Source organism: Hyposmocoma kahamanoa, unplaced genomic scaffold, assembly GCF_003589595.1.
Source record: "Hyposmocoma kahamanoa isolate Upper Pololo Valley unplaced genomic scaffold, ASM358959v1 270, whole genome shotgun sequence".
NCBI classification, from domain to species: domain Eukaryota; kingdom Metazoa; phylum Arthropoda; class Insecta; order Lepidoptera; family Cosmopterigidae; genus Hyposmocoma; species Hyposmocoma kahamanoa.
This window is the reverse complement of record NW_020653770.1, coordinates 4,190,857-4,207,681: the sequence shown is the minus strand read 5'-3', so window position 1 is coordinate 4,207,681 and position 16,825 is coordinate 4,190,857. Positions and strand designations below refer to the sequence as shown.

The 16,825-nt window shown below is 35.8% G+C and overlaps 1 protein-coding gene across 1 annotated transcript in view; it reads left to right on the top strand.

The window, feature by feature from the left end:
• LOC113228998 (uncharacterized peptidase C1-like protein F26E4.3) overlaps positions 1–16,825 on the top strand; it is a 131,292-nt gene that overhangs the window by 98,032 nt on the left and 16,435 nt on the right. The window contains exon 5 of the mRNA XM_026462466.1: positions 13,323–13,503. Coding sequence (XP_026318251.1) covers positions 13,323–13,503 — 181 coding nt within the window. The remainder of the gene's footprint in view (positions 1–13,322; positions 13,504–16,825) is intronic.

Genomic DNA, 16,825 nt, shown 5'->3' with positions numbered 1-16,825 from the left:
TAGTGAGCGCCTGGGGGCCTACCATAACCTTTCCAAAAACAATCTTATTTCAATGTAAGCATAAAGTAAGCTTATTATTATAATACTCATATTCGTACCATGACAAACTTGTCAACCAAGCTTGTGTATTATTGCTAAAGCTATTGAAAGAACGAATGATTTCCCAATATTATCTATTCTTTACTAAAAATAGGAAAGAAATAACGCTATATGAAATATACAATGCCATCTCTTCCTTTTTTGATGTTCCCAATCGTTTTATCGTAGTGTAATGTTTAAGTACTTAATATTATATACATTCAGAGAGTATTACCTGTTAAAAAAAGAAAAGTACGTAATAATAAAATCTATTAAAATTACGTTGTTTTCAATTATTTTGCCGCATTTTCATGAAGAAAAACAAATAAAACAAGCTAAGTGTTGATGTTGAGTTACGTTGTGAATTCGGAATTATAGTCTAGTGTCAACTGTTAGTGTCGCCAAGGAGCATATAGATGTCGCTGTTATAATTTTACGAAATGAACATCACATATTTTTATTTAGCGAGAAATTATTTCCTATGTACTATTAAATTGAAAAATAAGCATAAAATTGAAGAGTTTTATGTAAATAAATAAATTCAACATAAGTTTTAATCATTACAAATCAATCTTGGACAATAAATTCGAAAATAATACTGTTTCCACTGCGTCCGAGTAACTATTTTACAATTGCTAAATTTGACATAAGAACAATATTACTTTATGTTAAAGTCGCGCCATAGTACGAACTGAGTGAATGAATAGTCACAAAGCTGCCAATAAAACATCATAGTTTTAACATTATAATAAGCTTACTTTAACCGCGTCATGGTACGAAAAGTCAATGTAAGGTTATAGTAATATTGTTTTAAGAGGTTGTGGTAGGCCTCCTGGTGTCATTAATCAGATTTAGTAGGTTACTATTGAGCAGGTATTTTTGATTTTGTATGAGTGATGTATCTGTTACGTAGTGACTATTAAACAATCTGTGGAGATGTTAACCCCGGTGATGGCTATTACTCAGAACACTCAGGAACCAATTTAAACAAATGTTCATTTCCTAAATTGGTCCTACCGAGAATTAGGATCAAGTGCTCAAAGTGTTAACCATTTAGTCACAGTTGTTTTCTAATCGGTTATCAACTCACAAACAGACAAGAGCCTCATTATCGTTGTAATAACGAGCGAAAGTGAGAAATGTTTTCCAGCTTAATCCTAACGACCAGATGCTTTCACTTTTAGGCTAGTACTTTCTCTCTTAGTAGCCTGGCTTTTAGTTAGAAATCGTGAGCCATTTTAGTTTATAAATTTTATTGGTTTGAGTTTATTTAACTCATTATACAAGTAGCAGATTAAACTACAGATTAATTAACTAAACATTGGTGCCAGTCGCGGTACCTAAAGGGTCAGAAGCTCAGTATTGGTGACAAACGCACCACTGATTTTTAGTTAGGACCCTATGTGAGGTCATGGAAGAACACATGTAATAATACTGTGTAATATAAGTCTGTGTGTTTGTAAGTACTTACAAATAATGTATATGAGAAAGAAAATACGTATAAAGCAACTAATATAATCACAAAAATGTGATTGTTTTACCATGAATATAACCAATACATATTAAAGCGTGTATAAAAAAATGTAGAAATAAGTGCCGGAAAGTGTTAAATGCACATGTTTTGATCAGAAACGCTTTAAGCTTGCTCTTAAAAGCATTCCTACTGGAGATGTTACAAAGAGGAGGGGATAGAACATTCCAGCACTTGGATAACGCAAACTTGAAACTGCCTCTGAAAACTGCTGTTAGCTTTTGACAGTACAGTCTTCAAGGAAACCTACAATTTTCAAACAATTTTTTCCTTCAAACAACGTGTTAAGGATCACTTCCTCAACTCCTAAGTTTCGTCTTTTCTCCATTATCCTTTCATTTATTTCCTATACTTCATTACTTATACCTCAAGTATATAAGTATAATGTTATTATTTATATATTGTTGTATATTAATAATATTTGTATGGATATTTCTGTCTACGCATATGATTTTTTTTTAGTATATTAATACATATCCCAAATTTCTATCCCAAGTTTGCCTGGAAGAAATTACTACTAAAAAAAACAAAGCTTAAAGCAAAAAAAATTCAAGTCAAATATATTGCTAGTGGTTGTAGAGTTCTGTGTGAAAGAGTTCGTCCAGGGAAGTACTGCCGCCTTACCTATTCCTGCCACCAAACAATTACGTAAGCATTACTGCGTTCCGGTTTTGAAGGGTAAGGGTACTGGTAAAATTACAGGCACACAGGACTTGTCAACTTATGTCTCAAGGTGACGGGGGCAGTGGCAGTGTCCGCTTTGCGATTTAAAGCTCTTGAGTGGCATTGCAACTGCTGTGGGCAGGCGTGTCGCTTACCACCCGGCGCACGACTTGTTCGTCCCGACTCTCGGTATCATAAAAGAAACCTAGCTGCACGATTACTAAAATTACAAACAACAAGTTTTGTTCCATGACTTGTTTGTTGTAACAATTCATTAGAGTTTATTTTCGTATAGACAGAAATATTTAAACATATCGTTTAAAATGGTAATAACTCTGTGCGGTAACAAACGAAAGCGCGTCATCGTAGGTCAATGTCTAGCGTAAATACCAGTCAGATGCGAAAACACGGGGGCGGGTGTCAGCGGGAAGGACACTTGCACGCATCGATATCGATGTCGATGCTTACACGTTAGAACTTACTATTATAGCTTACACCTACTCTACTATGTTAAACTAAACCACTGTAATATCAAAAACAGCATTTTGGAAAAAGCTGCGTAATAGTAATTACTCCACTTAACGAGGGTCTATTAGAAGCCCGAAGCCGAAAGCTGAGGGCTTTAAAAACTCGAGTTTTGTATTTTTTATCGTCCGTGATACATACTATGTTTTTTATCACATTTGCGAGGAAATAAATACAATGTTTGTTTCTTGTATGAATAAATATAGTTCACAAAACGACAATTATGGAATTTGCGGGTTTTTTATTACCAGGATTGCCAGCTAGCTATTCTTCCATAGATAATACAACTCGAACTAAAATGTTGTAGACACGATGGATTGTAAAAAAATTTGCTAAATTTTTATACAGAAAATAATTACAATCAATTATAAGAAATTCTTAATAATAAATATTTAAGTAGTATGTGACTGAATTGCAATTAAATTTCTTTTCAGATAACATTTTAAGCGAATGTTTTAATTTTGATATTAAGTGACCTCCTTGCTTGAACATGAACCTGACCTAATTATGGAAGTATGACGTGTTACATATAAAAAAGAACTCCTTACCGACCACGGCTGTAATGGGAAGAGAAAGGCCCCGAGGTTTATATTTGAGGCGTTATAATTGAGTTACGCAAGTGTGATGAAAAGGATTATTCAGTTTTTTGTAAAATTAATAACATAAAAAGATACATTACATTAGATATTAATGTCATCTATCTAGCCATTATAATTTTACTTTGGAAAGTAAGTTATTTCTATTGAGAAACTAATAAATTACTTTTCCCTCGTTAACAGCCGAAAGATTCTTGATGTTATGAAATTACAAAACACTGTATTGAACCTTACAGTGTTTTAGTTTTTTATTGTTAAAATATGAGCCGCGACAAATGTTAGCAAACCCCCGCTCCTTAGACATTTGCGCGATCCGAGAGTTTTCGCTAACTCAGGCGCCCAGCAACACTGTACTGCATTTCGCGCGCGTAATTTGTCAAACCAAAAAACGCCTAGAATTAGAGAATAGCCAAATCAACCATTAAAATAATTGCTCTTTCCAACAAAAAAAGAATCATGAAAATCGGTGCACAAATACCGGAGTTATCGCGTAACATACATACAAAAAAACATACAGTCGAATTGAGAACCTCCTTCTTTTTTGAAGTCGGTTAAAAAGACTATATTGCTGCGTACCGTTTATGTCAAAAAAATCTAAATTTTTAAACTTACTTACTTTAGTTTTTAGTATATCATTAAAAAACACTAATAGGTACCTCCAAAGTTGAAATGTCAGGGTATAAGATTAGGCCTAGAAAAATCATATGAGCACTGTTAAATCAAAACACTGTAAGTGACTTTACAGTTTGTCACGGCGCGGCCGTACTATAAAAAACATGTCTAGAGATAGTATAATAAAAACTTAGAACATGTTGTTTGTGATGTTAGTAATGTAGTCCTGCGAGGTTGTTAGTCGTTTATGGGCATTTCTCTGAGCTCGGTGGTCGATTTTGTTTCTTAATTTCAGGAAAAATAATGAGCAGGAAGGAAAAAACTGAAACTAACATAAGATCCTATTAATTGGGCAACTGGATTCTTAACAGTCAATGACATATTTGATCCACCGAATTCAACTACCACCGAAATCAGGATAATTTAACAAAAGGCATAATTTTTGTATAAAATATTATGAAAAAGGCAATAAAAACATTCAATAAGTTACATAAACATTTATTAATATGACTAACTGTTAAGTCAAGCTTTAAAAACTAAAATTTATTTATAAATCGGCCAGAACAGTATAGCGCATGGACACAGAAAATTGCGGCTTCGGAACAATGCCCTTATAAATAACCTTGTGCAACGTACTTTTCTTCTTTTTTTTAAACCTATTTTAATTTATTTTGAATCCCTTTTTTAAATCCCTCTGACTTTACTTCTGGCCATTTAAAAGTCACCAGCAGTTACTCATACCAACAAAAAAAGAACACAAAGAACGAACAGTTAAACTTTTTTTATTTAACTTCAACGTCTATCTACAGTTCACAGAAACTTTTTTAACTGGTTTATTGTATTCAGTAACGAGAGGCAATTGACCGTGAAATTGGTTTAACTATTTTGTAGTAACCACCATGTTAAAGGTGTAACTGCAGACGTGTAATTATCGCTTTGTAAAACGCATTGTTAACATTTTAGCGATTCTTTGTACTACTGTGTTTTCGTTAACAAAATTGATGTAATACAGAATATATTAAAAATCTTTGTTGAAAATTTTCATCATCATCAACTCGTTGATATGTCCCACCGTTGGACACGGGTCCCCTCTCACGCGAGGAATGCAATGCGGGTTGGGGTCTTCCCACGTGTCCCGAGGGTTGTGAACCTTCTTCGACACCATGATGTTTACCTTCTTCATTGAAAATTTTACCTTAACATATAAGAATGTCATAATTATTAAATACAAAGATGGAACACTCAGAAAAAATTCCTTCGATCCGGCCGGATTCGAACCGACGTCTTCTACCGTGCCAGACGCTATACTACTAACTAAGCCACGGAACGAACGTTTCTTCAACGACTTTTTAGCCGTAGCGCCATCTATGAGAAATCTTAAGTATTTCTTCATCGTCATCTCTCATAAGTATGTCGTTGAAGGAATTTTTTCTGGGTGTTCGATCTTTGTAATTAATAATTATAACAAACTAGTTGAGTAATTTCACATAAAAAATGATTGAATATCAATTCAATAAAAATTTAAATATTATAGTGTTTTTTATAAATGGGATATAATGGGGAAATCCGAAACCACAGAAGATATAAGGAAACTATCTTAGGAACCACTAACTTTTTTTTGTGAACACTATTTTGGCATCGTCAACTTTTTGGTCAAGCGTGAGTTGACTCAATTTCAAGAAGGAATCATTTCATTGTATGGGACGACAGAAGTTGGTCAAATTTCATAAAATATTTTTTCTTATATCATTCTTTTAAATGCGGTAGCACCCTTTGGACAGTATCAACGCCCCCAATTGCTTACCGCCCTAGGACTCTTCAGCGCCCATTGGGTAGGGATCACTTTAGGAAACTATGAACTACAGGCACATGAGACTAGTTAATTTGAGAAGCACTGCTACTGCGCCCGTTACCCTCAGAGCTAAGGTGACAAGTCCCATGTTTCTATAATTTCACCAGCACCCTATACCTTTCAAAACCGGAACACAGTAATGCTGACATTATTGCTTGGCGGCAGAAATAGGAAAGGTGGCAGTACTACCTTGGATGAACTCTTTCACAAGGAGCGCCATTGCTACTACTTCTTCTTCTTCTATTTCTATTATTTTTCTAAGCTTTCTTAAACAATTAAACTTATAGTGGTTGAATTGAATGTATTAGTAAATTCATGGCTGTAGGTGTCTAAAAAGGGAGTATTTGCCACATCATTCCCTTTGACACGAATAAATGTATATATGTACTGTAACTGGGGCGTAGCTTGGGTTGCGTAGCGAGAGGTACTTTTATGAATTTGAACTGGAATAATCTTCAAAATATACTTTATTGCACTTTTTTACATGCTTTCGGCGTTGGGTTATATTTCGTTATCTCAAGATGCTCTATTCTTTTCTTACTTCATTTTTCAAAACACATTCTAATTACAAAACTGTACATTCAGCCAGTGATTCTACTCATAGAGTAGAGCCTAGACTACAGTACCTAACATAAGATGAAAACATTATTTATATAGCTCGAATAAGATTTTGTGATCTATATTCATTTACAATCATGCTCACATTACGGCCTGTCAGCAGAAATAGGTAAAGTAGCAATACTTCCCTGGACGAAATTATTTACAAGGAACTCTGCTGCGACTGGCCTTTGCCTCCTGGGTATCTGAAAGAGTTTAACCCAGAATAAGCTTTCAGAGAGCACATGGTGTCTGCGACAGTAATCATCTGGCAGGGGAACTTCAGCATATAAAGCAAGTCCTACTTCCGAATAAGTTGAAGATTTCACGCCAATGCCGCAGGCCCCGTGTGAAACCACCAACAGTCAAGCGAAGATCTGCCATTTTACCTTACGTGAGAGGTGTTACAGACAAGATCGGAAGAGTCCTCAGGCGTGCATCTATCAAGACATAACATCTCCTTACAGAATGCAGGAGTTTACAAGCTTGACTGTGAGTGCTGTCTCTCTTATATTGGACACGACGAAGCGAAGTATTTGTATCCGCGTCAAAGAATAGCTGATGTCAAACACCGTCGCGTAAACAAGTCTGCAGTCTGCGAGCATGTCATGGATAAACCTACACATTCAATGAAGTTTGACAAACCCCAGGTCCTTGCAAAAGACGTCCGTCATCTACCCAGAATGCTGCGAGAGGCCATTGAAATTAAAAAACATCGTAACTTCAACAGGGAAGATGGTTTCTCCGTACCACCAGTTTGGAATCCAGTATTTCTTCTGATGAAAAACCCCAAACAGACATAAGACTGCAGTACTAATTAATATGTTTTAGTTATTCTAATTTCTATTATTAATTAATAATAAATTGAACTTAATAAAAATTCATTCAATAAAATAATTTGTAACACTATATGTAGCGTAAATTGGAATGTTTTCTTTGTAAAATTAAAAATAAGGTATTTAATTAATAACTATTCTAACTAATAGTGAAAAAATAGGGTGGTTTGCATTAATATTAGACATAACTGATTGAAGACTGTACCACCTCAGTTAACCGTGACTATGGGACCTGTAAAGAAAAAACAAATATACGCGATTTAAATCCGGGAAAGTAGTTTCATTTCCTATACAAATTTAATATTTAATTACAGATGAAATGTGTTTCCGTTTGTTTTTTAATTGAATGTTTTGCTGTTTTTTCCACACCACCGAATGGAACAGCCCCCATTGATAAAGATAGATAGATAGAAAATTCTTTATTGTTAGCACCACATTACAATATACAGATTACAGTATACAGGACAAAACTAAACACATTATTCGGGTAACAATTGGCGGTCTTATCGCTTACAGCGATTTCTTCCAGACAACCTTAGGATGGAGAGAGATTGTACATGAATAAAAGCGGGGGTGCTAGATAAAAATAATTACACAGACATATAGAATTTATTAAACAACATATTATACTTCTAAATATACACACGTATACAATATAATAAATACATATATATATATATACATATATATATATATATATATATATATATATATAATATTTAAATATATATATATATATACACATACATACATATACACATACACATATGTATAATATATAATAACATACAATTACATAACATTTTATTCCTACATACACAATATTTACATATTTTAAAGATATATGTAGAAGCAGCCTAGCAGCAGTTTATTGTCCTTGTGAAAGATAAAATGAGTTAATTTGATTCTTAAATATGTTTAATGACTGCGCTTGTCTAATTGTAGCTGGGAGGGAGTTCCAGAGACGAACAGCGTGTGTAGAGAAAGAGGAATCATAAAAGGAAGTGGAGTGCAATGGCATTTTGAGACTAAGATTTTCTGAAGACCGTAATGAGTGACTATTCGAGCAGTGTCGGAAACTAAATCTATCCTTAAGGTAGTGTGGGAATGTGGGGTTGAACAAAATGTTGTAAAGAAGGGATAGTATATGAGTATTCCGGCGCAGGCGAATAGGAAGCCACTTGAGCTTAGAACGATAATGAGAAACGTGATCATGTTTACGCAAACCATAAATGAATCGAATACAAAAATTTTGAAGACGCTCAAGTTTATCTAGCTGGTCTTCCGAGAGATCAAGGTAACTGGCGTCGGCATAATCGAGGACAGGAAGCAACAAAGATTGTGCTAGCGCAATTTTAGTAGCAGTGGGTAAGAAGTTGCGTAGCCGCCTTAACGATGCAGCTGACGCATACAATTTACGACTAACGGCTTGTAGCTGTGGACCCCAAAGCAGAGAACTGTCCATGAGTATTCCCAAATTTTTTACCGTAAAACTAAAAGGAATGTCAAAACCATCAAAATTTACTTTAGGAAGTGCGCTCAAGTCAACTTTAGACAGTAATCTGGAGCTTCCTACTATCATCACCTGAGTTTTGACAGGATTAACTGAAAGTCCAAATGCCTCACTCCACTCCTTAATACGGAACAAGTTTTGGTTTGTGGTCGTTATAGCTTCAGTTAACCTCGATGGCGGTTCCTGACAGTATATTTGCAGATCGTCGGCATATAGGTGGTAGAAACAAGATAGGCTATGAGAAATGGTGTTTATAAATATGGCAAACAGAAGAGGAGATAAAATGCCGCCTTGAGGAACGCCAGCTGTCGTGTTACACCATGAGGAGAATTTCTCGTCATATCGAACTCGTTGCCTGCGATCGTACAAATAACTGCGAAACCAGTCAATCATAGTTGGAGATATGTTCATTGAGTGCAACAGGGCGAGAAGTACATCGAAATCAACTGTGTTAAATGCGTTGCTAAAGTCCAATAGTGTTAGCACAGTTAATTGACCATTCTCCATTCCAAAACGAATATCATCGGTGACTTTCACCAAAGTCGTGACTGTGCTATGGCCGGGACGGAAACCAGATTGGAGAGGATTAAACAGATTGTGACGGGAAAGGAACTTGCTTAGTTGGTTATGGATGAGACGCTCCAAAACCTTTGAAAGGAAAGGAAGGATGGATATAGGACGATATTCGTTACATGTTTTGGGATTACTTACTTTAGGCAAAGGTATTATTTGAGCATCCTTCCAGATTGAAGGAAATGCGGCATTGTAAATAGAGCTATTGAAGAGGAAAGTTAAAACTGGAAGAATGATATCAAGGATCGGCACTAGCATATTGCGACTTATACTGTCACAACCAACAGCATTCGAGGTGATTGACAAAATACACTTGTTTACGTCACATTCCGAAAATTTATCAAGAATGAATGGAGAGTGGTCAGGGATTGGTAAGGCCGAGAGTTGTTTTAAAGTTTTAATTTTATTAATGTTATTAATACTAGGAGAAGAGGAGAAATGTACATTGAGAGAATCGATATTAACACTGTTAGGAATGGCACTGTCTTTGGATTTACCAATCCCAAGAGTCTTGAGAAATTTCCAAACCTTCGTTGGATCCTCGTTCTCTACGGATTTGTAGATATGGCGACGTAAAGCATCTCTACACATCATATTGCAGCGATTACGGATTTTGGTATAGGTTTCTTTATTATAGTTACTTGGGCGACATTTATATTTAGTTTTAGCAGCTACCTTTTTGTTAATTACCAATTTTATGTCGTCGGTAAGCCATGCTGCCGGAAGGTGTTTTAATTTTATGGATCGAAAAGGCGCATGCTTGTCATACAATTGGTTAATGCATGTGTTAAAAATTTCAACCTGCTCATCCACAGTCTGCGCATCAATCACTGGAGACCAATCAATAGCACGTGCATCTTTAAGAAAAATCTCACGATCCATACCACTAAAATTGCGCTGGAGTATGACTTTGGGTTTAGCTTTAGGAGGACGAATTTTATAAGACAAATAAATGAGGTCGTGATAAGAAAATGCATCAGCCGAACATTGGCCGTGTTTTGCAACATGCTGCGGTGAAGATACTATTAATAAATCTAAAAGAGAAGGAGTACAATTGGGAAAATGATGAGTAGCACCAAGTGAAAGGATGTGCATGTTGCTTGAATTAATAACTGATTTAAGTGAGGACGTACGGTGATCATTTTTAATGAGACAAGTATTAAAGTCTCCCAAAATAATGGAGTGTCTATAAGAGGGAACAAAGTCACTTAACAGTTTTTCTAGTGAGGTAAAGTAGTCAACACGCAATGATGGGCTATAATAAACTCCAAGAAGGATTTTGGTGTGAACGAGAGTGACCTCAACCAACAGATGCTCGCCTGCATTGGGTGACGGTGGTTGTGATGAGGTGCTAATAATGGCGAAAGGAATGTGAGCTTTTAAGTAAATAGCTACCCCACCACCAACGGAGCCAACACGATCATTTCGTATAAGACGGAATCCAGGTAAAGCATAAGAGGAAGAAGGCAAACATGGTTTCAACCAAGACTCGGAAATCAGTACCGCATGTATATTGTTAAGATCAAACGACGCCAGTATATCAGGATAATGAGCCGGAATACTTTGGGCATTAATATGAATAACGTTAAAATTTTTGGGAACGTCAGAAAACAAAGACTCAAGTGTGTCTGAAAGAGAAGGAAGACTATCAAAACTGTTATTGCTGCTGTTGCTACTAAGAGATGACAGAGAAAAGTAAAGTTCATTATCACTATCAATTCCATCTGACATATCTAAATAAATATAAAAATATATATAATTATAATATAAAAACTATGTACTAATATAATATATGTATATATACAAACCTAAACAACACAAATAGATCGACTGGTAACTGTAACAGATACTATCTCCACCCGCCGGTTGTAGTGTTCTGGGAAAGAACATTAATATAACAACATTACATTTATAGAGGTGGATCTGCAAGGGCACGGAACTGTACATACTAATCTTATCTAACTAAATATTACTGAAATGACAGGCCCCAAAAAAAAAAAAAAATTAATAATAATAATTGTAAAAACAACCAACAGTTAAATTAGTGCGTGAAGCGGAACGCAATTAATTTATTAAAGTGGACCTGTCAAAGTCAATCGTGACTTTATGCCATAGCCATTATAAATTTTACATACTATACAACAAAACAAAAAAAGAAAACTGACAGTCACAATAAACAAAAATCAAAGAAAATATTTTGTGAGGGTGAACATAATATATTATCCAGTCCTACCCGAACAGATTCCACAAGATTAGACGCGTAAAAGATATATGAAAATGAGACAAAGAAAAGTACGACAGTAACGTCACTTTTTACTAGTGGCACAAGCACGTCTTCCCTTTGTCGTTACCACAGGCTTGGAAGAATCCGTGACAATAGGTACCTTGGCGGTCACGGGTTTCAACCTCGCAGACGCAGGGATGCTCCTCAAGTCATCCATGGAAGTGATGCGCACGCGCTTCCCGTCGGCACCGATCACGATAACAACACCTTGTTGTGTAAAACATTTGTTCACACCAAATGTGTCACGGGCCGCCATAAAAACATCATGCCTCGGCTTCGTTAAGAACTCTGAAAGAGTAATCTTTGATCCCTTGAGTGCGGTCTTGGCAAACCATATCTTGTCTCGCATCTCGATGTCACGCAGTTTTAATAGCACTGGCCTCGGCTTGTTATCATTAGACGCACGCCCCATACGGTTACATCTGCTGATACACTTGACAGAGAAATCTGTAATCTTCAACTGACTAATGATGGTACTTGCTACAACAGCTGCAGTGTCCTCGTCCCTCAACTCTGGCAAGCCATGACACAGTAACATTTTTCTTCGACTGCGCATCTCCATATTATCAACTTGACGATTAAGTAAAGCAACCTGCTGTTGCAAAGTTTGAAGCGCAGTCAAAATGAATGACCGAAATGCTGCGAAATCAGACTTCAGAGTGTTAATATTGGCTGATGGGGATACTGCCTGAAGTTCACCTTGATATGCATCCATCTTCTCGGTAAACAATTGCTGGAGTTTGGCTATAGATTCCTGCATGGCGTCCATCTTTAGTGAGAGTGTAGTGACTTGAAGTAACAATGGTGATTTAATAATGTAGTAGTTGAGATATCTTCAGGATAACACACACCGGCAGGTATTGAATGTTAATGTTTAATATTCCATAAGAACTTTGTATGAAAATACAGTATAAATATTTATAATAATTTATTAAAACTTTAGGTGATTCAGATGATGTTTACTTTCTTACACCTACCCGCAGAAAAAAAAAATTATCTTTATTATAATAAATACTGAATATTTTTGGAATATACGGAGACGTACACACAGGTCAGTTGTTGGCGGTGTGCTATTTGAGTTTTGTAATTTGTGATTTCAAAGCAAACGAGAGTTGATATTTAAAAGTGATATAAGGCCCATTTACCTGATCAGTTGCCAGTGACGGATGGTACTCATTTCGCCTCTATTTCTGGTTATGTACTTGATGACATATAAAAAATCACGTAAGAGACCCGTAGCTGTTTCTGCCTTTTGTGCATGCAATGTGTAGGAAAAGGACAGTTTTGCTACTATTTGATTACTTCTGTAATTTCTATTTATGATTAATGTAAATATGAATAAAATGCTGTACAGCACTATTGTGCAAAATAACACTCGTGACATAACTATGATTACACAATATATGTACTACGTAATGAAAATATGATCGATACACCATCCTTCGTTTTCATTTTATTTTTTTACAAGTTTTTATTATACCGTAGCATGATTGACTAGCGCGCTGTTGGTCGACCAATCGACGACTGACGCGACGCGCGATTGATGCTTTTGATGTTTTTGCGATTTAGTACCCTTTTAGATCGGACACTTTTAAGCGCGGACCGGACGACGACGTCGTCTGATAAGAACCGCTGACAATTTTTTGGTTTATCTTGTTTCAGGTACGCTTCCATTGGACAAAATGACACAAAGAATGAATCCAGTGCAATATCATAAGAACATCGCATACCCTGATGAATTCGACGCGAGACAACGGTGGCCTGACTTTATATCCCCCATTGTAGACCAGGGTTGGTGCGGCTCCGATTGGGCAGTTGCTATTGCTAGTATCGCTTCGGACAGGTGAGTGTCATTGCTTATTTCGCACATTGGTGTAACGGTTTGCACTGTGGGCACTGAACGAGGAGGTCCCGGGTTCGATTCCTGGTAAGACCAATTCTGGAAATGTACTTTTCTGAATTGGTTCTGGTCTGAGTGTTCTGGGAAGTCCACCAGAGTGAATTCCGTTACTCGTTCATAGTACAGGGAATTCCTCAGAGACCAGGTAATTGGTGACAAACAAGTCTTCAGAGGGCCTGGTGATTCGATAACAATACATACATATAGGACCTATTTAAATAATATCTTTGCTCAAAATAGTATTTATATGACTGTTACAAAATTTTTAATAAATGTTAGTGCCTAATTATGTTCATTACATACACTGCTTTATCTATACACTTATTATAAGCTCTCCATTATGTGTTCAGGAACCGCATGTTACGACTGGCGAAATGGCGGCAAATAAAAACTTTTCTCACGCATGTCACACAACCGTAGTTTTTATTTAATTCATAGACAAACTAGAGTCGGCCCCAACTATCATATCGTTCGACATCAAGTAACGTGTGAAATTTGTCAAAATTGTTTGGTATTACATTTCATTTTGAATAAAACTTCATCTCGACTGATATGAGGTCGAATCAAATTGCTTTGTTTTTCAGAGATGTTCGAAATTTGTATGTAATAATAAAATCGAATTTGATGTTATTACTAAGCAATAATAACAGTTTCACAGATAAGAAATTTGTTCTAACGAAACAGTTTATGCTGGTCGTAATTTGCGGTTTTTGAACACATCATAGAGGGTTTCTGATATGTGTTAAAAAAAGGTTGAATTATGATAATAACTGTTAATACAAAAATCGAACACTCGGAGAAAATTCGTTCGATCGGGCCGGATTCGACCGACGTCTTCTAGCTTACCGTGCTAGGCGCTATACTTGTAATAGAAATCAAAAGCCAATCGCAGTCATTCTTTTATAAATTTGAACGTTCTGGTATATGTGGCCAGTGGTCCACATAATCGTTGTTATCTTATTCAACCTTGGTTTAGCGGTCTTCTAAATATATTATGTTCATGACCAAAGAAATTATCGTAATATGATCTAACACAATTATTTTGTCGCTAAAATAGAGACGCCTTTCTCTAAGATAAGCACGAAACGGGTCGTTTGAGATATCTAGGGTCAAATGCCTGGGTCTAGATCGTGGGACTGACATTATAAAATTGCCTCATTGTAAATAAGGACGTAAACGAGAAAATTATAATAAGTAGAGTAGGGTAACAGCGGTCGAGTGTGATATAGCGATTCTAGTATAACAACGTTAGTAGTTGTTGAACCTTTCTGTTTTAAATCAATATATATTAACACCCTGGCCGGTTTTATATAAATATTTTAGTGTGTGGTTTGAATAACGAATTATCACGAAACCGTTGTTCTTTCAGGATATGTTGAAGGTTTATCGCAAAGGCACGATTAGGTGCGGTTAGGTTAGATTAATTTGCGTTTAAAAGAAAAAACATTTTCCTCTCAAAATTACTTTCGAGGTTATGAAAATTCGAGCAAACGTTCTTTCTGGTAAATGTCATTTCGAACTTCTGATACGTAACCGTTTCTATTATATAAATGGCCGTGAATATCTATTGATTCCTCTTTAATTAACCGACTTCAAAAAAAGAGGAGGTTCTCAATTCGACTGTTCTTTTTTTTTTGTATGTATGTTACGCGATAACTCCGGTATTTGTGAACCGATTTTCATGATTCTCTTTTTGTTGGAAAGGGGGTACTTCCATAGTGGTCCCAATTCCTTTTGAATTGAAAATCATCCACCTCAAAGGGTGGCCGTTCACGCATGAAGATTCATTTTTATAAATAGCGCCTAACTTTAATGTAGGAGCAATTACTTTTAGCAATTATTTAGTTGATTTTGCTATTTCTCCAATTCAAGGCGTTTTTCTCTCGATGTACTTTGAGTAGTGTCGTAGTGAGAACCTATTTTTATTATCTCCAGTGTCAAGTCCTGTATAGTGGCGAACTAGGGGATATTTCAATGAAACTTAGCAAATAGACGTAATTCCACGTACTTTTGAGGTCGGTTTTTTTAGTACTCTGTACTGAGATTATATGAAATACAAGTAGCCAGTTTATTTCCTTATAATATTACAGTGGACGAAAGCCACCACAGAATGGATCCCTAAAGATAGAAATGACCATGCGGCAGGTCAAAGTTTCGATGGAGAGATGAGCTAGACGCGCACCTAAAAGACTGGACCTCAGTGGCGCATGTGTAGCAAAAGTGGCTAAAAGAGCAGTGGGACAGTATGGGCGTTAAAAACAGTATATTATTCAAATATGAACTAAAATTATTTTTTTAACTTTGACATCAAGCGTGTCAATAGATGTCATTATGTATTACAAACTAATAAATGAACTCTTGTTAATACGGGTAGACGGCTAATCCTAAACTAAATAAACGAATAGTCGGCATTATCCATAAAAACCTATGTAATAAGTGCCATCTAGTTTACTTGTTTGTTACCACTATGGTATATATATATCTTTGGTAAACTGCAGCTTGTCAATTTAAAAGAAATTGGTTACGAAAATAGCGGATACTTATCGCAACATCTGTTGTACTAATAGGTACTAAATTATTGGTTCATGGTTGTGATAGGGAGGGCAGAATATGAAACACCTTTCCTCCGAGTCCCATAGCGTTGGGACGCCTTGTATAATAGTAATATTAATTATTTATTTATTTTTATTTTATTTTATTTTCATTATTTTTAGAAAACTTACAGCTATGTAACAAGAATATAATAAAGTATGCTGAGAGCTAATTCAAAGTTTCCACAGATAATTAATTATTTACAGTGGTAGAAACAAACTACAAAGAAAGTTGCCGACTTAAAGAGAAAAAAAACATAATAAATAAAAATAACGAAATTAAAAACGTTAAACAGTTATAGTATCTACATATTTGAAGAAAAAACATATCACTGAGTAAACGATCTTGAACAAGTCCACCTCACCATATCTATTAAACAAGGAGTTAAATGAGCGAGACGCTCTATTTAAAAGTGCATTTTGTTTATAATTTGTCCTAACCCTAGGAACGTAAAGTGTGATAGGATTTCTCAGTGCAACCTTGCCTGTGCGTAGTCCTATTTGCTCAAGGAGTTCAGGGGGCCTACTACATCCTCTTAAAACAATATTACTTTAACCTTACATTGACTTTTCGTACCATAACGCGCTTAAAGTAAGCTTATTGTAATGTTAAAACTATAATGATTGGCAGCTTTGTGACTATTCATTCACTCAGTGGAGCTAGCACGACAGGG